This window comes from Xiphophorus maculatus, chromosome 4, assembly GCF_002775205.1.
Source record: "Xiphophorus maculatus strain JP 163 A chromosome 4, X_maculatus-5.0-male, whole genome shotgun sequence".
Classification (NCBI taxonomy): domain Eukaryota; kingdom Metazoa; phylum Chordata; class Actinopteri; order Cyprinodontiformes; family Poeciliidae; genus Xiphophorus; species Xiphophorus maculatus.
Window position 1 is genome coordinate 11504747 of NC_036446.1, and position 21793 is coordinate 11526539.

The window sequence follows — 21793 nt, forward strand, 5'->3', positions numbered from 1 at the left end:
AATCCTCATAAACTAAGAATCATTAAACGTGGCACTTGATTGTCTGTTTATGTATTGACTAGTGACTTACCTTTTTGACTAATATATCACTAATATAACATTGAAAGATGGTCTATGTTTGACTTTGTGATAGAATCTGCCATTTATTACCCCAAAATTCATCGGATAGTTTATAAACATGTAATGATGCTGTCAACCCTAACAGAGTTCAGATGGACTTTTGAAGAGAATCAGGTCCACATCCCTCATAGTTAATGATGGACAAGAAGTGTTTTCTACATGTTATTTCTTTGTTTCATGGGTAATCAACCTGGACTGCTTGTTGTTAAATGTTCAGTCTTAGTCTCATTTGACCAAGGTAGTTCTAGCTACAGTCTCAGTGCAGCAAATTCAGCAAATTTAGCTTTTGTGAGCAAAGACATTTTTTTCAGGCATCACTTCCAAACAACTGTTGCTATTTAGATGGCATGCAATGATTGTGATTTACATTTGTGAAACTAAGAGGTCATTTGTTGCTGCAGTTCAACAGTGATATTTGGAGATTATTTTTGTTTTATCTCCCTTTAAGTACTCCTTTTTATCAGGGATGTTAAGACAAGCATGGTTCCTTTTTCAGCTTTCTTGCAAGTAACTAAAAGAAAAGGGTGTCTGTGTTTGGTCATAACTCAAAAATCTGGTGAGTTTTTAAAAAAGTTTAAACTTTAAAATTTTTGATAGCGTTTGTTTGAATTGTTTCTTAGCACGAGATCATATCAAACTGCATAATCAGAATTTTTCAAAGAAATCACACCACTAAATAGATTTTAAATTAATTTACTCAAGGTCTACTTATATCTTTACTCAGGATATTAATAAATGTGCCCAGCCTTGTATTGTAAACAAATATACTCGCAGAACTAAATGTTCCATCAAAGTACAAAAGGGTAGAAGAAGCGAGACAGAAAAAGAAATGGGAAGAGGTCTGAGATCTAAAGAGGGGAGAGGAGAGCAGAACAATGACTTTAAGTCTTGACAAACACTTAACGGAGGCCTTTAGACTAACACTTTGGAGAAGACATGTCTGCCTGCATACCAATAGAAAATACTGTCATTCTCTATCTAAGTCAGAGCCTTTTGATGTTGTGTTCACACAGACAGAGAAAAGAGAGATGAAGGAGGGAATAGAAGTAGAGAGAGTGGGAGAAAAAGAGTTACAAAAACATGAACTTTAAACAAAAAGGCTATAGGGTAAGGGAGGAGAGAAAAAGGAAATTTAGGGGAAAAAAAGTTGAACCCTTAATTTCTTCTGCAAGATGTCATTCTTTATTTCATACATTCTTTGTGCTTTACTTTTTCCTTTTGCTGTATCTGTTCATGTCTCCAACAATATATAGATTACCACAGTCATAATAATTATCAAGAGGAAAGAATAAAGAAAGTAGAGAAAATAGGAAAGGTAGGACAGACAGTAGAGGTCAGGTGGTATGAAAAATAAAATAAATAGAGACACTGGATGGAAAAGGATAAGATGTGTCATCCCAAAATTCATACAACAGTGATGGAAGAAAGTCAAAAACTGGGCATGCTGAACAAAACTTTAAGCAACAGAAACAGGGAACAAACATATCAAGGAAAGAGTTAATGCAAATGGGACTAATTTGTTGGCAGAGGAAGTAGTCAGCAAAGATGAATTGAAATAAATTGGGAAAATTACAGAAAATGGAGTCATGTGAAAACAACAATCCCTAAAAGCAGACTAGCATTTAATGCTGACTGAAGAATGGATTTGTTTCCCACAATAGTGTCTGTGACCAAGCTGGTGACCAGTATGAGGAGGACCTGCCAGACTGTTGTGGGATGGTACAGTTCTCCAATGTATGACTGACTTCCCACCTTTAAGTGACTAGACACTTAAATTCCCACTGTCATGTTTCTTCAAGCTTCAATCCATCCATCAATCCATCTGTCCACCATTGTCTTTACCTGCTTGTCTTTGTGTAGTTGTGGGTCTGGACAGGTTTCTGTCTAATGCAGGGCAACACAAAGACAAACAGGACAAATAACTCAGACTTCAATCATCCAGTCCAGTTATAACACCTAACAAGAAGAGCCAACAGGAGAAGAGACTGCATTAGTAAGGATGAACTGACAAGTCGTGGGAGAAGCCCCTCTACTCTGCTGCTCAACACACAGAAGCATTTTCCATACTAATATGTCACCATACAAAGGGAAATGGTTTCCAGCAGTGTAAGATTTCTTTCAAGAAGCATTGTTGCAACAAAAACATTACTGACCAAACACAAATGGCTATATTATTTTATGTGTACTATTAGAATTTGTATATTTTATTTCATTTTAATTATTTAAACTTTCATGTGAATGCCCAAACGGTATACACATTACCTTCCAAGGTGTACAAGCAATGGCAGGAGCAAACAGACAAATGCACCCAATGCACTTTTAAATGCAACACACATACACTCTCCTCTGCTTGTTGATAAGTGTGTTAGGAGGCAGGGAGAAATTATTAATTATCAGGCTAATGGGCACCAGGCTGAGTTCTGCTTCATTAGGCTCTAACTGTTTGTGAGAATCCTTGTTTGTGTGCTGCTTGTGTATCAGAGGACTGTGGGACCTCTGAGTAACACACAAACAATAAAGGGGTGGGTGTTGGGGTAAGAGTTAGTTAACAGCACACATGCACTTATGCAAACACAGACATGCATGAAGATGACAGTCTGTCTTTACTACAAGAATTATGTGGCAAATGGTCAACAGAGCTGTTTCAACATATTGTTAAAGCCCTTTTGTTGACTATAAGACAAAAACATGCACAATGTCCCGTTTTTCTTTTTTTACATATATTTTGTGTATATGCTGGTGTCAATGCTGGTGTTAAAAGTTGAGTTAAGAGCCACAGTTTAAAAAAATAAATAAACGCCTGACGTTGAAATGTGAAGCAAATCTTACTAACCGCAGTGTGTGTTGCCTTGTACCCTTTTAGCATTGTGTTTCCACCCTGTGTTGAATGGCTTTGCAGTTTGTTCTCATTCTGTTGCTCGGAGGGTTGCGCTGGCTACTGTATGATAAGTAAAACCAGCACTGACTTTAATCTGTCTCACTCCCACTAGAAAAGACAGATAAGGAGGGGGAAGGAACGCTGAGGGATGGTGAGACAATAAGGGAAGTCAAAGAAAAAAAGTGACATTGTTTTAATTATTTGCATTTTGATAGAATTCCAAAATCATTTTAACAAACATTTCGGTGAACATTTTGAAGGCACTGTGACACTCAACTTTCCATTTTCTCAATTTTGTGCTATTTGGATTACGTCAGTTGTTTTAGTTTCCATCACATGCTCTCTGGAGTTGTCTTCTGGGGAAAAAAATGCCTCTTTTGAGAATGAAGCTGATTCTGAAGGTTGGGGTGAACATGTGCGTTTTTCTATAAATAGCCCCAATAGTAACATAAGCAGGGGCACAGGCTCAGTGGTTTTTCCCATTGATTAGATGACCAGCTAATGCACAATCATCCCAACCATTCATGCACATGTGGACACATACACACAAACTACTACTCTGAACTAATGAGTTGATCAAGACCCCCCCAGGAGCAACCAATCGCTTCTTTGCGCCAAAGAGGGCAGTTGGTTAAGGGAAAGACAAGAAGACAATGAAATAGAGGTAAAAACAAACAAAGAGGAAGTTGAGTACAAAAATTACACTTAAAACATTAAATGGAAAGACTGGAATATTGCAGAGGCATACCAAGCAGTATATGATTGAAAAATATTGAAAAAGAAAGTGAATATTTCTATAACCCATAATACTATAGGGGAACAGATGCAATTCCACTTAAATTTTTGTGTAAATGCACCTGTATGTGGTTAAGATGTCCCTGAGGGGTGTCTTCTTGCTGTCGATATGTGTATCCCCATGTCGGGGTGTACGTGTGTGCTAGAATTACCCTGAATGCTTTAGCGATTGACTGCCTGGCTAATGGCAGTCTCTGTTTTCCTCTGATGGTCATTGACTAGGCCCTCTCATCAATACCTGTTTTTACAGCTATTCTAGAGGTGTGTGTGTGTGTGGGCGTGTGTGTGTATGTGTTTATGCAGTAGTGATTATACTATGTGGCTGTGTATGCCTCCTGTGAAACGAGTTCTCTCCACATTTTTCTTGAAGTGTTGTTTTATAGACATTTTCAGGACATTAGTATAATTTTATTGTACCATATTTGGGGATTTTTTTGTCGATGTATGAATGTAGTCTTTCTGCAAAAAAATCCTAAGCTCTTCATGCTTTTTTTATTTTTATATTTTTCAGCCTATTATCTAATTTTTTTAATCACATTTTATTCTTGTATATTTTTTAGCCTGGATGTAAAAAAATCTAACTAAAGACAAGGGAAAAAGGAAAAAGAAAAAAAATATTCAGATACTGGATATCAAAATTTATTTTCAGAACTCTCCAGATCACCTCAAAGTTGGACAAAGTGTTTGCTTTGGTGTTGCTACATAATCAGACCCAAGGTGGTTTCAAATAATGAATATATTTCTTCTTTACAAGTTAAAGCTATAATAAGAGTAGTACTAGTTTCCATTTTAAAACAGAAACATTACTTCATAAGATTTAAAATTAACTCTACCTTCTGTTCACTTTTAGATTTTGTTATTTTCTACTTCCTTCTTTTTTGTCTTCTTCCTCTTTCTGCCACTCTCACCTGAGTTTGGGAAGGACTTTGTCCCACAGACACAGAGCAAGACTATCACCACTTCACCCAGGAGACCACTCATCTCTCACTTCTCCAACCTCTCTTCCTCCTTCTATGCATCCAGCTACCCATCCATCGATTGCCACTATTCTTGGACTTCTGTTATCCCTCTTCTGGTCAGGCTCGGGTTTCCTTTCCACCACTCAGCTGTGTGTGAGAGCTAACCTCCATATATCTTTGCCTGTCACATTTGATTAAGATCAAATCTGCTCCAGAATAATGTATTATTTTATGCCATAAAATAAAACCTTTAAAAAAGCTGATGACTTTTTATCTTGTTGAAACACCAAATGCACAATTAACTAAACTCATATAGGAAATAGTTATTATTAAGTGAGTGACTAATGGCAGCAGTTCTATTTCTGCCTAGTCACTAATAAATGGCTTAATTGGCCCGGGCATTGACCATCTGTGCGAAAGAAGCAGATTGACCAATAGCCTGATAAGTCTGGCAGGAGGCTAATTCATTCATTCATTAGATTAAATTAATTTATGGTCTAGTTTTCTGAGCAGGTTTTTTTTTAAATTACATATACATCTTTAAAATAGGGCAAAAAGCATTAAGAACCTTAATGGCTTCCTTTTCATTGTCTTAATTTGGATCATGTCTGATGCAACAACCCACACAATGATAATCTGTTTCATTGATCAAAATATTTCCCTCTTCACCTGTCCTAAAATATGTTGTTTTAACAGACCTAATAAATATTTTTTTCTCTTTTTCTGATTGCAGGAGTTACACGAACACCGTGTGGCTGAGCAGACGAGGAATGTGGCTGTATGTGTATGAACAGTAAGTATCGCTTTGAAGGTCTAAGTCCCTAGGTCTAATTTTCTGTCCTAAAGACACAAAATATTGTTATTTAGAAATGTAAACATTTTATACAACTAGAATGACCTTCACCTAAAAACATAGTAAAAACTGAAACCATAACATACAGCTCAAGAAAAAGTGAGGGAACATTGGCTGTCCCTGTAGCAGAAAAAAAAGGATTATAAAATTAAATATTAATATTGAATACTAATATTTGCTCAATATTTTTAAGTATTTGTCCTATACAAAAATGAACCCCCTTTTAACATAAACTTTACTGTAGTATCTAAATTGTAATTACAAGGATGCAGATTTAAAGACGATCATCACTGTTATTTACCCAAACCTGCAGGCTTACATGAAGATACTCTGGTTAAACAAATGGAGTTCCACCCTTAACATTTAACAGCTTCTTTACAGGCCAAAATGTATAGTTAAAAAAAGACAACAATGCATGCTAAAGTCTATTTGGAAAACCCAATACCCACAGATTTGCCAGAAAGCATCAGATGTGTTGGAGAAAAACTAAATTTGAAACATCATTTTCATACCATAACGGAGTGAAATAAATTCACTCCGTTATGGTATGAAAAGTGCATGAAAGCTGTTTACCAAACGGCTCCAGCTCCCAGAGACTTGGGAAACTTTTCAATGTGAGGCAATGGTGCTTACAACTCCCCCAATATGATACTTTGACCTCTGAGAATACATTTTCCATTAAGTGTAAGTTTTACTTGCTAATAGATGAAGAAAAAATACTTAAAACGGAAATTTGTTGTGATTAATGTTTTAAAATATGCTTTACTCTATGATTCTGGGACAAACATGCCATCATTTAATAACTATGAAGTAAAACCTAAAAAAAGGACATTAATGTTTTAATATTCTGTGTCATTGGATGAAGTCCTCTGTGCCTGTATTAATGTTCATGTCTTTATTCGAGCACTAGATTGAATGCACTTCCACATACCTCTATGGAAATGAAGTCACACACACACACACATAGTGGGACAATCAGGTCATTCCAAGGTAAAAGGACTTAGATATAGTGAAATATTCATACTTTAAGGGTGCCCTGTGTGTGCGTACTTGCAATGCGAGTTGGTGTGACTGTGTATGTGTGTCGAGCTCATGACTGCTACAAGCAGTTCTCTTTAATTGAGGTCCTGACGCCTCAAGCAAAAGGAGAAGGATAGAACCTGCACTGTGGTAGGTCCGTGTGTGCCGCACGCAAATGTTAAACTAACACAACAATACTGACCTGAAAAAACGTGCTAATCAAACCTGGATATCAGTGGTGACTTTAGCAGTTGGTGGGGGTTTCTGCTGATTATTAGTGGTGTATAAATATTGTACATTATTTGTATTTCACATTTCTGACCCTTATGGGGGTTTTGCGAAGGGTTTCATTGGCTATGCAAAGCAGTGTTAAACGTATGTCCTTCATCTCAAGTTTTTAGGCTTTGTGTCTGTGTGCGTGTGGGGGTGTGTGTGTATGGTTAAGTGTGTATCTGACTTTTATTTTTGCAAAAAAAGTTTTTTGTGGTTAACATTTTATAGCTGGCCGATCAAGTTTGTCTGCACTTCTGTTCCTATTTCCTGCAGTACATTATGTAGTAAAAAACGCATGAATAAATTGCAATCACATTGTTTATTTTGCCAAGTGTGTTGTCACATTGAAAACCAGGTCTTGCATAGAAAAACTGAATATATTTTGTACATCATGAAGTCGTGCTTTGTCAGTAAAATGCCACACCCCCACTTTGTACGATGTGTGTATACTGAGATCAGGAGGTAAAATGTGCTCACTGTGTTCTAATGTGTCAGGACCACGTATGTTTCTTAAGCTTTGATGTCACTGTCTTGTTTTATTTATTTTTCTACACTTAGATGAAAGTTCAATCCTCACTCAGTCTCTGAGTGTCCTCAACTGCTCAAAGTATTAGTAGCTGAAATAATCAGAAAATGGGTCAGGGTGAGTTTTTTTAGCATCCTGAGTTGAGTGAATCTTCGTGATTCCAGACCTAGCATCAGCAAAGGATGTACTTTTGGCTCATTGCTGCAGAGTAGCACTTTTGCTGACAATGTTTTAGTAATGCGTATGTTTAGTGTTTATCAAACTCAGACTCATGCTGCAGAAATGTTCTACATGTCCAAAGAAATCAGTGGCGCACCACTGACTTAAGTGGTGTTTGCAAAATTGTCAAATGAGTGAGAAGTGAGAAGGTGATGCTAGAATGTTTAAAGCTCTGTATTTTTGGTGCAGTGGTGCAGGGGTAAAGCCTGCGACCCATACGCAGAGGCCATAGTCCTCGATGTAGCCATTACGGATTCAAGTCCCGACACAATGGCCTTTACCTCATGTCATTCCCGTCTTATAATAAATAAAGAACAGTAAATTACTTCTAAAAATGCAAAGCATGCAGTAGAGTGGCATCTTTAAAACGAAAACTCTGAATTTATTAAATGTCACTTCAGTTTCTTTCTCTGCTTAAATCTCTTCAACTTGTCTGCTGCATGTTGTTTGGAAAAGATTGTCAACAAGAAGAGAGGTTCTCTTTGTAAAATGAGAAAAGTGGAAGGTGTAGGGATATCCCAGTCTTATATCAAGTATCTGATCACCGTCTCAATCAAGGCATTTTTGATTGAGGATATTGGAGCCACTGATTACACCTCAGCTCCATTTCCAGCCGTGCCGTAATGTCTGTAATGTGAGCATCTTGGGAGGCAGTCGTGGCAAAGCTTCATTGGAGACAATCATGCAGAATAAACATCCAGTGAAATACTTCATCCTAAGACGAATTCTTTTGGGCTAATTCTCAGAAACAACAAACACGCTTTAAATGAGTCCTTTTCGAAGGAGAGAAAAGGGTAAAATTACTCTAGTGAGTGATCGAATTAGTTACACTGCGCTTATCCACCAGGCACCCTAAGTTGCAGATGTTTAGCTTTCACAGAACTTTATGACAAGCTGCTGAGCTAATCCATTCATTTGAATTAACTCTGTTGAACATTCATATTGTGTGTGTAAAGCATTGAAGACGATGTGCCGAAAAACCCAATTGAATGAAAGAAATGTTTATGTGTGGTTGACATATTGCAGTTGCAGTAAGCCTAAATTCTGATGGTAAGATAGGAAGCGGTGCATCTGAAGGATGTGGCCATTAGTTTTATGTGCTATGAGTGGCATTGTAGACACTTAGCCTGTTGTACCCTTCTAAAATATTTGTTGTTATTTACTAATTATTGCTCAGTTGCATCACAGTATTTCTCTCTGAAATGTATAATCAATCAATGAATCAAGTAAACTTTATAGAGCACTTTTTATGTAGTCAGGTGTTACACAAAATGCTGTTCATAGGTTGAAAACAAAAGGACAGAAATTCAGTCTCAAGAGAAACAGATATTAAATTTGATCAAACTAATAGAATAAACAGATTTTAATAAATGTCAATAAAATAGTGAGCAATTAACAGTATGAGGAAAATTTATCAAATAAAGAGAGATGTATGTATACTTTACAAAAAAAACACAAAGTCTATTAAAACACCAAAGTAAAACCCATCATAGTAAAAATACAAAATCAGACAAAAGATAAAATCTAAAGTAGCTTTAGTGGAACTGTAGTCCCTTTAGAAACACTTGAAGTTGTGAAGTTTAAGAAGAGTTAACTACAGTCTCTTTATTGGAATATGAAAAAAATGGTGAGAGTATGGCAATGTTCTTCAGCTTATTATATACATTTTTGTACTGTTATTAAATTTAGATCAAATCTAGTCCAAGGAGTCGCCTAGAAGGCAAAAACAAATGATGATATTTACGTCACACACGTTTGAGGTTAACATCTTTCTTCTGTATGAAAATATTACCAATTAAGTTGCTGTTTTGGCAGAGTGGTATAAAAATTAAGAGACATTTGGTGCTCAGCTCTCAGCAACTATACAAGAATACCAAGATTTGAGGGAGAGCAGTATGTTCCCCTCCCTCCCTAAGATCCACCCACCTTCTTCTAATCCTCTAAAAGCACTTAGGAGATTGGCGCTCTCCGCCTGCCTCTGCCTGCTCATCTACCCTGTTGGTCGCCACAGCAGCTGATTGGAGGAGTTGCGGCTCCTAATTGGATCATGAGGGTGTGAGGCAGGCGACAGCAACCACATTATGGGAAGCTGACTTTGTGCAGAGTAACCCTGCCAGGATGACCCTCTCCATGAGTATGCAGGTGTGTGTGTGTGTGTGTTTATACTGGTTGACCCCAATGTGACTAAGAGCCTCCGTTTATCAAGGTGTGCTGGCTGAGGCTGCGGTAGAGGATAGATTGATGAACAACAGAATAGAAAAACAGAGATGAGTAAAAATATGAGAAAACTAAGTAAAAATAAAAAAGAAATGAGAGAAGGAAATTAGCTAAGGAGGTGAGCAGAGAGCTAAGCTGTGATATTCCTTTTTTTTACAAACTTTTTTACTTAACTTCCTTTGTAACCGCAGGGGGTATGGTAGGATTGATGACATGATGCAGTGAATTAATCCTTCTGAATCTCGTGTTTGTGCAGTGTGTGTGCGTGTGTGTGAGAGTGTGGGTATCTTTCACTTTGGTGCAAAGTGACTGTGTTGTCCGTTACGGTGTAAACTGATAGCGTCACTGCACTTTGCCGCATTATGTGGAGCGTGGATCTGTACATTCAGTTTCCTTACTGCAATCTATATCACACCATCATGAACACCTGATCCCACGGAACTAGCGGGCACAACAGCAAGGACTATTTCTAATCGTTTTGACTCGAAATCTTGATGTTATCCCACGTGCATGCATGGTATTCTGTTTGTTAGACAGGAAAGTAAGGATTTACATAAGCTTTAGGTAATTTAAAAATTCATAATTTGTTCAAATAAATACAGAAAAAGTAGCTTGAGTGATCAGTTATTTTGGTGGCAAAGGGAGAAGTGTCATTGATTTATCATGTATTATTTTTTTATGAATATAACTGGGCTACAAAATAACTTTGGAGATTTAAAAAAAAAGTCAAGCAGACTTTATTCTTAGTTTGTGGCTTAAGATGATCAGACTAAATTTTAAAACAACATTGAGAATACACAAGTTTGAGCATTGTCTTTCTCACCCGATTAAGGGTCACTGGATGTTAATTTTGAGTCTGATAGCTTTGACGTCATTACATATCACCATAGGTATGTAGTACCTTGGAAAAGTATTACCTTGAACTTTTCACATTTTGGCATGTGAAACTTTGATGGAATTTTATATAACAGACCAAAGTAAAGTAGCGCATAACTGAGGTGGAACTAAAAGTATATATGATTTTCAACATATTATTTGAAGAAAAAAAATCAGTGTGATGTGCATATTTATTTACCCCCGTTTATCATGATCCAATGCAACACAAATTCCTTCAGAAGTCACCTAATTAGTAAACAGAGACCATCTATTACGTAATATAATCTCAGCACAAACACAGCTGTTCTCTGAATGCCTCAGAGCTTTATAGGAAAAAAACAGTGTACTAACGGCACTACAAACACAGCAGCTAGGACAGGGATCCACCAAACAGTACTCCAAGGTTCGGACATCTCAACGAGTATTATTCAATCTCTCATTTGGAAATGTAAAGAGTAGGGCACAACCACACACCTGCCAAGACATGGCCGTCCACTGACAGACCTGGTAAAGTGAACATTAATCAGTGGAGCAGACAAGAGACTCATGGTGACTCAGAAAGAACTGCGAAGAGATCCACAAGTGGAGCATCTGTTGACAGGGCAGCAATTACTGAGGTAGTATTCAACTCTTGCTGTTCTTAAACACTATGAGCCTTATTTTTAAAAGGTTTTGGTGAAGCATGGTGTAGGTAGCATCACCTAAATCTTATGTAAATCCTTAGTTTCCTGTCTTTTCTTCAGCAAATTCGGAGGAACTGAATACATATGCAAATTACACATTTCAGATTTTTGTCAAAAATATTGACCATACATCTTTTTACTTCTACTTCACAATTATGTTTTGTTGTTGCTCTATTCCATCAAATACCAATGTGTTTTGTACGTAACAGGGCAAAACTCTGAAAGGGTAGTAAAGCTTTTGCAAAAAATTGTGTGTGTTTGGCCTTGTATTTGATACATGCAAGGCTTAGTTTTCTAACAAATATTACATTGTGTGGACCTGCTGAACCCTCGTGGGCCCAAAGCAGTGCTGCTTCACATGTCCTGAGAGCACACAACTCCAGTTAGTGACAATGGGCATGTAATAGTTAGGTTTAGGCTAAGTGATAGGGTTAGGCTTCAGAAATGAATGAAAAATGAATAGAAGTCAATACAAAGTTCCTGTGAAGATATAAAGACATACTGTGTGTGTGTGTGTGTGTGTGTGTGTTTGGGCGTGGGTGTGGGCATGCGCGGGCGTGTGTGTGTGTGTGTGTGCGTGTGTGTGTGTGTGTGTGTGTGTGTGTGTGTGTGTGTGTGTGTGTGTGTGTGTGTGTGTGTGTGTGTGTGTGTGTGTGTGCGTGCGTGTGTGTGTGTGTGTGTAAGGGTGTGTGGGTGTGCAGGCGTGTGTGTGCGTGTATGTAGTGTGTCAAGTGCGACAGTACAGCAGGGGCGTCTGATCCCTCCACCTTTTAAGAACATCAGAGGGTGTGAAAAGCACTGATTGCCCTAACCGCTCTCATTGGGACTCAAACCCCCGGCTTAGTTGTGCTTCAGCGAGTTTGAAGAGACAAGACAGAGCTAGCGAGATGTGTGCACTCGTGAGTGAGAGAGCGAAGATGAGGTAGAGGGAAACGAGAGAGACAGCGGGACAGAAGAGAGAGGTTTGGAAGGAATTAGTCATAAGAAGTAGAGGAGGCACAGACAGGAAATCAAAGTTAGCACAGGAAGCACGGAGTAAACTAACAAACTGGAGTAAGACAAGTCTGACGAAGATAGAAACAGCAGAAGGCCGATGACCAGGAAAGAGATGGGATGGAATTAGTGAACATAGTGAAGGCAAATTGTGAGAGGGACAATTAGGAAACAAAAGCTTTTTTTATATTTGTTATTCAAGATTCATCTTTAGATAATACCAATGTTCAAGTTAAAAAGACACCAAAAATCTAGACCAATCTATAGATGTTTTTTTTAGAGGAAGCCAAAATAAATTATTTTTCATATGTTCTCACTTCTAAATGATAGTTATTGTACATCAAAATAAAAATATTCTTACTGCTGTACTTTTCCGGTGTAGTACAAAGGATGGTTTGTTCCCATGAAACAATACAATGATAACTTATTAACTTCTTTGAAAGAATGCTTCTTTAGAAATGTGAACTGTGGACACTGACAACAACAGTCTTCCCCAGTGTCTCATCAGATTGTTTGTTGAAGCTAAAATTAACCCTCAGTGTTTCCAAGAGAAGTGGCTTTGTCATTGTTCGCTGTTGCTTGTGAATGTCACTCAATTTACTGACTTATTAGGAACACAATATAAATGTAGAAGTTAATTAAAATCCTTTGAAATTACACATACTGTCCAAGCCCTATTAAATTCAGAATTTCCTTAATAACTGTGGTAATATAGTTACCTGATTGTGTTAAAAAATACATACACGATACTCAATGGACTGAAAAGGAGGGGGATTCCTCCCTTTCATCTCTCTTTTTGTGCAAACTTGAAGACATTTTTTACTAAAACCATACTTTTGGAGTTAAACCAATTTAATACACTAACAACCTCCATTGTATGAACTTTAAGGTGTTTCACAATGGCCTTAAATAACGACCCTAGCTAAAACAAAATGCTTGATACTAAACCTAATGGAAAAAGGAGAAACTCACTCACACACACATACTACACACATTAGGGTGGGGGTCAGGTGTGGGGTTAGGCTGTGAGGGTCTCTAATAGGCTCCCTTGACACATGAGGTGTCAACAGTGGAGACAGAGATGTCAACACACTCACACGTGGAAATGCTAAAAAAACAACACACTCAACCAGACACGCCCAAGTGTCCAGATCTAATTCACTCAGTAAAGATGTTGGACAAATAACTAAATATAATGTGAATAGTGCTCACATTTAAATACTTAACTATTTTTGTTTCGCAGTTTTGTTCTAATTTAAACAGTTTCACACTTGCCTTGAATCTATCTCCTCTCCTATCTACAACAGGACAGATTATCTCTTTCATAATGCACCACACATATTTCGTTATCTTTTTTTATTTATCTTGTGCCTGCTTGTGTTTGATCATTCCTCATAAGAACTATGTTTTCTCTGTGTGTGGCATATAACATGTGAAATGATATGTCCAGTGTGTGTGCTAGTTGGCCAGCATATGTTTCAGTGGGTGCATTTGTGCGTGTGTCGTTATGGATTGCCACATTGTGGACCTGACAGGATCATAATTACAAGCAGTGATGAAATCTACCAAGTGTTTTCTCCCTGCATGGCTGCATGTGTGCGTGTGTGTGTAATATTTGTCATCCATGGCAGCACGCTCCCTGTTAGCACACAGTAACCATGATCACACTTCCATCTTCCCCCTAATAGGACCATGAGGATAGATAGATAGATAGACAGATAGACAGATAGATAGATAGATAGATAGATAGATAGATAGATAGATAGATAGATAGATAGATAGATAGATAGATAGATAGATAGATAGATAGATAGATAGATAGATAGATAGATAGATAGATAGATAGATAGATAGATAGATAGATAGATAGATAGATAGATAGATAGATAGATCAACTGTTACTGCACTTATTTGGTGTCACGTGTCACAGTGAGTGTCACACTCTGACTCATTCAGCACATAAAGGCCTCTTCCCCTCTTTCTTTGGCCTGTGATCCAGCCGTACCTGCCTATAGTAAAATCACAGGAAGGGGAAACGGTCTGGAGGTGTCGGGGAGGAAGAAGATGGAGGAAAGATGAGAGGAGTCAAGAGAGAGAGAGAGTGAACAAGAGAGGGAGAGAGATGGGAGGCGCTCAATTTGCCATCACGGGTGCAACGGGGCAGAAAGTATCTAAGAAAGTGGATGAGTATCCATGTGTTTGTGTGCATGCATGGGAGAGAGAGAAACAAAAAGAGAGAGCGAACGTTTGTGTGTGTGCGTGTGTGTCTAACAAGGGAGAAAAGACAACTCATTTGAATGTCAGATACAGGGAAGCGTGGCGTGCAGGGCAGGAGGAATGAGGCGAGGAGGGATGAGAAGAATGAATATGGATTACTGGGATGAAGATTCTATTATTTTCTGCCCGTCTCTCTGATCTCTTTGTCGCAGTGCTATTGGCCTGTGTGCGTGTTGGGGTGTGTGTGAGAGTGAGGGTGTGAAGGTGTTTGTATGCGTTAAAAGTATGTTAGAAAAAGTACAGGTTTGCAACAGGAAAACCATATTTGCTTATGTGATACCCAGTATTAGTCCTTGTGTGTGTGAAAATGTTTGACAACATCTGTAGTTACTTTCAGCATCTGTTTAATATTTAAGAGAGCTAGAGAATATTTTTAAAGATGTGCATTTCAGAATTTTTAGATAATAAAACAACAATCATAACTATATATTAGGTAACTTATAAACATATCTACAAGCATACAGGTATGTTGTGTATTGTAATAATTACCAGCATAGTTATTTTTAATAAGGTTATGTTACATTTATTAAGTAAATGTCAGTACCAGTGACGTGCGGTCAGGGGAGGCAGGTGAGGCAGTGCCTCACCAGCCATCATGGAAAGAAAGAAAAATATATAATCATAAAGTAATTTAAATTGTTATATTCATCCGGGGGTTTGTACTAAAAAATATTTATTTTTCATGTAGCTTCACCAATTTCGATTTTTATTTGTTCAAAATCGCTGAATTTTCTTATTTTCCCATTCAAATGCTTGGAAGCGATGCCGGTGAGGCAGCAGCGAGCTCTGCCTCACCTTGGATTGCGCAACCCCTGGCTCTGCGCTGGCTGCTAAGCGGAGAGAGCATGTTGCTGTACGGCGTCAATAAAATGGTTTAAACAAATTTAATATGTGAACTTATTTCCAATAATTTAGCTTATGTATATAATGTACAGTGCTTTTTGTCACCAACTGTGTTTGTGTAACGTGTTTCGTGTAATGAGCGATTATAAACGGCAGAGAACAGGTTCGAGGTGAGGCAGGCAGTTCTCTTGCCTCATGGCAGGGGGCGCTCAAGATCCCAGACGTTCGTCTTGTTCACTCCTCAACTGCCGAGTAAGTGACAGCGAGCTAGGCTAAACGATTCGGGAAGCAAGTCAAGTGCAGCGATAGATTATAATAGAGATAGTGATTTTTTTCCTCTCGCTTATCCCGACTTTCGACATGGATGACTACATTACAACACTAAAAAAGTTTTCTCAAGTGGACTTTCAATCGAAGCAGGTAAGACAGTAATGTTATTACTGTCTTACCTTAGGTAAGACAGTAATAACATTTATTTTGTTTTGTTTTTTAAGGAAATGTGTGTTTTGTGAGCTACAGTTTGTATGTGTAAGGATGCAGAAGTGAAACATAACCTGTAAACTGCTGGCAATCTATGCATCTATTTGCAAATCTGATTCTGATGACGTCAGTGCCTCACCAGCTATGAACCTCACCGCACGTCACTGGTCAGTACTGAGCACAAATGATCTAAGTTATAGATTTCTTTTGTTCATCATCTTTACAAAGTAGCTCAAGCTCAGTCAGATTGGACTGGAAAAGGTTTAAAACCTCCGTTTTCAAGTCTTACTACAAATTAAATATTGGTCTAGGCCAGTCTAACACATTAATGTACTTTGATCTAAAGCATTACATTATTCCTATGGCTGTATGTTTAGGGTTGTTTTCCAGATGGTGGTACAATACTACCCCAAACTCAGATTGTATGCAGTGTTCAGGTTTTCTTCTAGGGTTGCCCTGGATTTAGAGCCATTCCTTTTTACCTAAACTTGACTTACTCCCTTGTTGAACAAAAAAGAAAAATCATAACTACAACATAACGCTGCTAAGAATTTGAAAATAAATCAGATTAAACTTCACCAGTTTCAGGGCAATTGGGATGATCAAAATAATATCTGCATTTATAAAATTGTGTTTTTTATAGACTGTAAATATCTGGCTTCAGTTGCATAGCTTAACCTAATCAACTCGGTTTCCTGTATTTTCCAAAAAAAAAGCAACTCCTTGGATGGTCTTTTTATTGCTGTGGCAGACATGTATTTTGGTCAAGTGTATTTTGGCTTTCGTCCTTTTTTAATTATGACATCTTTCTTTGTAACATTTGCACCATAACTCCAGTGTATTTTTGCTCAATCTTCCCCCACTCTTCACATTATGTTACCTGTTCTTTCTTTCGCTTGCTCTGTACCTCTCTTCGGTTGAGTGGTGAGCAGACTGAGGAAGAGAGAAAAAGATGTGAGTCTCAGCCAATTTGTCTTGACACATAGAGATGCTCATGTGGGAGAGAGGTGTCAAACACCTAAGAGAGGGTGAAACAAGTTTGTAGCTCGGTGAGAACTGATATAAGAAAAGAACGATGAATGAAGGAGACTAGAGAGCGGTAGAAGCAAGAAAAGGAGGACAGAGCTTATTGAACTTACAGGCAGCTGTTTGTGTGGAAGAATTTTGGTATAGGTCCAAAAACCTTTTTTTTTTTACTTTTTTAATGTCGCACACTTGCCAACATCTGCAATAGATACACTCTTACTCACACAGGATGTATGGTTTACATCCTGTCCTGGGTGTACTCTGCCTCTCACCCACTTACTATTGAGAATTGGCACTTTTGCTGTTTTCTGGAAGTTTGTTCCGGATTAGAGGAGCCTAAAAACTGAATGCTGCCTCCCCATGTTTGGTCCTGGTCCTGGGGACACAGAGTAGACTTGAACCAGGAGATCTGAGTGGTCTGGGAGATTGATACAATGACAACAGCTCTTTAATGTATTTTGGTGCCAAGTCATTCAGAGATTAATAAACTAACAAAAGCATTTTAAAGTCTACTTGCTGAGTTTCGGGAGCCAGTGTAAGGACATTAACTGAGGTAATGTGCTCTATTTTCCTAGTTTTAGTGAGAATGTGAGCATCGTTCTGGATCAGGGTTCTAGGTTACAGTCACATATTTTCCTTGTGTACAGCTACTCTTGAAGTTTAATCTCAGAATTCAATCTGAGTTTACATCAGATTGATATGTACTGGTAGCTAGTTGGACCTAACAAACAAACAGGAAGAGAAGAGAGTAAAAATCTGCAAAAAGCAAGGACTGAATCATCCAGGAGAAGGAGAGGCAGAGTTTATTCCCAGGGTGTGCCCCTTGTGTTAGTGGCATGTTCCCCTTGTGTCGCAACAAGAGAGGCAGTGGGATTGACGGAGGGTAAGGTGTCTAATCTTTGAGGGTAAGAGAGCGTAGACTCCTCAGGGCTTGTCGTTCTCAACACCTTGTTAACCAGAAATCTCTCTTTCTATCTGTCTTTCTTCTTTGCTTTCTCGTCTACAACTCTTTCTACTATTCTGTCCATCCGTGTAGATGAAGAAGCAGAAAGATTCAGACATCATTGCAGATGTCTACCTTTGACACATTGTTTCCAGGTGATCTAGCTATCTGTTGAACTGTCTGTCTGTGTAATGGTGTGTGAATGTGTTTCCCTTTCAATTATTTGTTGGAAATGTTTGTATTTAACTGATGTCAGTGTATCGTCAGGCCAAGAAAATGCCTGTCTAGTTAATTGGACTTAAGCATAGGGTAACACAATGTGACAAGAAACCATTCGACTCACACACATGATGGGCTGTGCATTGTGGCTTCACAGCCACATTATACTGTAGCTGTGACAATTTAGTAATGTTGGTGCATGTCATGGGTAGGTAAAGAAGAGCTGTTTGGCAAAAAGTCACTCAAGATGGGAGGAATGGGAGGAATGATGAATTTTTGTGTAAAGTGCTTTGAGGTTCTCAGACTTGATAAAGTGATATAGAAGTACAAGCCATTAGCCAAATTTTGTGTATTACATAAAGAAAATGATCTTCTGAATTTGAATTCAATTTAAAATACGATTGATATATTTTTGCAGGCATGAATATTATCAAAGCTGTTTACCCTGTCATCATGCCTTCATTTAACTAGCCCATTAGTAATGTTTGTGTTAAATCTGTGATTTTAGGCTCATAAATCTTTACCACTTGGGAACTACTGCTTCGGAGAATCCTAAATGACTGAGCTATTCTTTTTTTCATGTGTATAATCATAGAGAAATTAGCTTATAGCAACAAATTAGTCTTCCGATTTTTTTTTTGTACACTAATTTGTTCTCGAACGGCCTAATCAGTAAAGTGCAATGGGTCCAGCTTATGAGCCATTTTGTGGAAACAGTTCCACAAGAAGGCATCAGTGTGGGACAACAGGGTATTATGCTGCTTAGTGCTGAGCTCTGAGGTTTCAGGATGCTGTAAAACAATGTGAGAAGCACTTTCTACACATTCAGACACTGCTGTAATGAGAAAATACTCTTAATCCAGCTCGCACATACACACACAACAACACACGCAAAGGCGTATTTCTGCTGCCGAGTCGTTTCTTGGTGAAAGCATATTGCGAGAGAAGCAGTTTAAGGACGGGCAATTATAGTTTTGGACAACGTCATTGATTTAAACTCCTGATTAGAGGAAAGGTGACAGAGGTGGTACACACAATAGCGAGTGTTGGAGCGGGGTGACGATGGGGGAAAATCACATAATACACACCCACCCACACACACACATATGCAGAGCCTCAGTCTTTCCGTCAGTCTTGGGAATGCCTCAGTATGGCAGGGGTCCCCCCCTCATTGCTGCTTTCATGTTCCTCACTCTGTCTCCCCCTTTCTCTGTCTCGACACACCTGACTGAAATATTGATGTCTCCCAAGCGCTGCTGTTCATGCCTAAGTGGTTGTTTTTGTTTCAAAGAACGGGTGACTGTTTCACACATCCAGACAATTACAGACACAGAGCCATGCAGTCAAGAATAGAGAGGCAAGAGCCTCTGGATACAAATTCAGATTAAGGCCAATTACAGTCTAATAGTGTGATCCATTAATTTCTTTCTCTGATTTTCTATTTAAGGTTATGTTGCACTTTCAATTAGCATCTTTGAAATAGATAACTTTTTTCTGTTTTGTAAAACAAAACGGTGTGTAGCACATTATCATTATTCATATTGTAAATATTTCTTAGTTATTTATTTTATTTATAAATTGAGACTGTTTTTCCTAAAAGTTACCTTGCAACATATTCAAATATATCACTGTGTGTAACTTTAGTCAGCATGACATTCATCTCTCTACTTGGCACTCAGAGATGCCTTCCTCGTCCATGCTGACTTAGTGTTACTGTTTAACATATCCTATTAATATTAGATGAGAATTGTTTGTATCCAAGTGTACCGTTAACTTTAGTACATGTGTACGTCTACACACACAAAGCCCTTCTCATAGAACCTGTAGCTGTTCACCATCTGGTTTAAGCAAATAAACATAGATTTTCTAATTTAGTTAAAAGAAAAACTAATTTAAGACTAATTTAAAAACTAATTTGATTTCTTTTCATAAATGTTAGGCTTCAGGAAAAACTAACTTTGATAATTCAGACATGGAATTCTGTTTAAAAAATTTAAATGTACTATTTAAAAATAAAAACTAAGCAATGTTTAAATGTTGCAAAATGTTTAAATAGAATTTTTATACAATTTTACGTGACTGAGTATACTGGACAAATATAGTTTTTTTCACGGTACACTAAGAGATGAAAGATTTTATGGAATAATTAAACATACCCTATGTTTATTTGTTAAAATAAATAAGTAAAACATCAATAAGCCCTTAGATTCGTTCACATAAAACAGATCCTATCTGATTCAGGCCCTATGTATATATTTGAGTGCAACATGTAAGCACTTACAAAGATGTGGAGGATGTATTTTTACATAAACCTAAAAAAAAGATTAGGTAAATCATTAGTAAAATGCTTTAGCAAATTAAATGTTTATTTATTTCACTTTTTGTTTATGTTTTAGTAAAGTCTTTGACATTTGCTGTATATCCAACTCCAGAGCTCCTCTGAGGAGAGAGGAGAAAGTTCCTCATGGACTTTATAAGATCCATGTTGGTGGGATTACACAGTGCTTCATATGTATGTGCCTGTGTGTCTGTGAGCGTCTGTTCATATGGGGTTGGTGAGATGGGGTCCTTGAGTTGTCAGGTTGTAATTGAGTAGCTCTAGTTCAAATGCATCTCTATTAGTGCTGCCTATCAGTGTGCACTCACTTTGTCATTCAGTGTTTCAAGCTCAATTTTCAGACTCACAGAATTGTATTGCTGCTTATATTTGTACCAACCCTGCTGTAGTAGTAAAATGTTAATAGATTAAAATTTCTAAAACTCAACTCTTGCTGTAGAAAAAATTCCCTTTCTTCAAGGGTGATTTCTCCAAATTGTTGATGCAGAGTTTGGGTTTGGACATCAACTGAATTTTCTCTAATAGCTGTGATGTTTACATGACATTGTTTCAGGTGAGTAATTCAGTTACAGTCCATCCGTAAAGTTCTCAGAACCTATCCTTAATACTTTATTGATCCACCTTTGGCTGCAATTATAGCCTCATGTCTTTTGAATATGAGGGCATTAGCTTAGCACACAGATCTTTAGATTATTCTCAAGCTCCATCAGGTGTGAAGGGAGCCATTAATGGACGGCCATTTTCAGAACTCTCCACAGATGTTCAGTTGGAGTCACGTCTGGACTGATTTGGCCACTCCAGAACATTTATAGAGCAAACCTGAAACCACTCCTTGGCCGTGTGGTTTGGATGTTGTTGTCTGAAAAATCAACCGTTATCTCAGTCTGAGGTCAAGAGAGCTCTGGAGCAGGTTTTCATCTTCAACGTCTCTGTACATGGCTTCATCTTTCTGTCTATCCAGACTAGTCAACACTTCATGATGTTGAAATCACATTTCTTCACTGTATTGACCTGGTGGTCAATACAACGACCCCCATCATGTTTGGAGGAAAGTCATGTCTGATTTCTCCGAACTTGATGTCTGGCACTCACACAAAAGAGTTCAATCTTTACCTCATTAGATCAGAGAATTTTGTTTTTCATGGCCTTAGAGTCCTTCATGAGCCTTTTGGTAAACTCCAGATGGGCTGCTGCCATGAGGCTTTTATTAAGTATTGGCTTTTGTCTGGCCACTCTACCATAAAGGCTTGATTGG

The 21793-nt window shown here is 38.0% G+C and overlaps 1 protein-coding gene across 1 annotated transcript in view; it reads left to right on the top strand.

Moving 5' to 3' along the window:
• The first annotated feature begins 5488 nt into the window (after positions 1-5488).
• LOC102231299 (estrogen-related receptor gamma) overlaps positions 5489-21793 on the top strand; it is a 98847-nt gene continuing 82542 nt past the window's right edge. Inside the window, exon 1 of the mRNA XM_023332929.1 lies at positions 5489-5545. Within this exon, the coding sequence (XP_023188697.1) occupies positions 5523-5545 (23 nt within the window). The 5' untranslated portion in view covers positions 5489-5522. The remainder of the gene's footprint in view (positions 5546-21793) is intronic.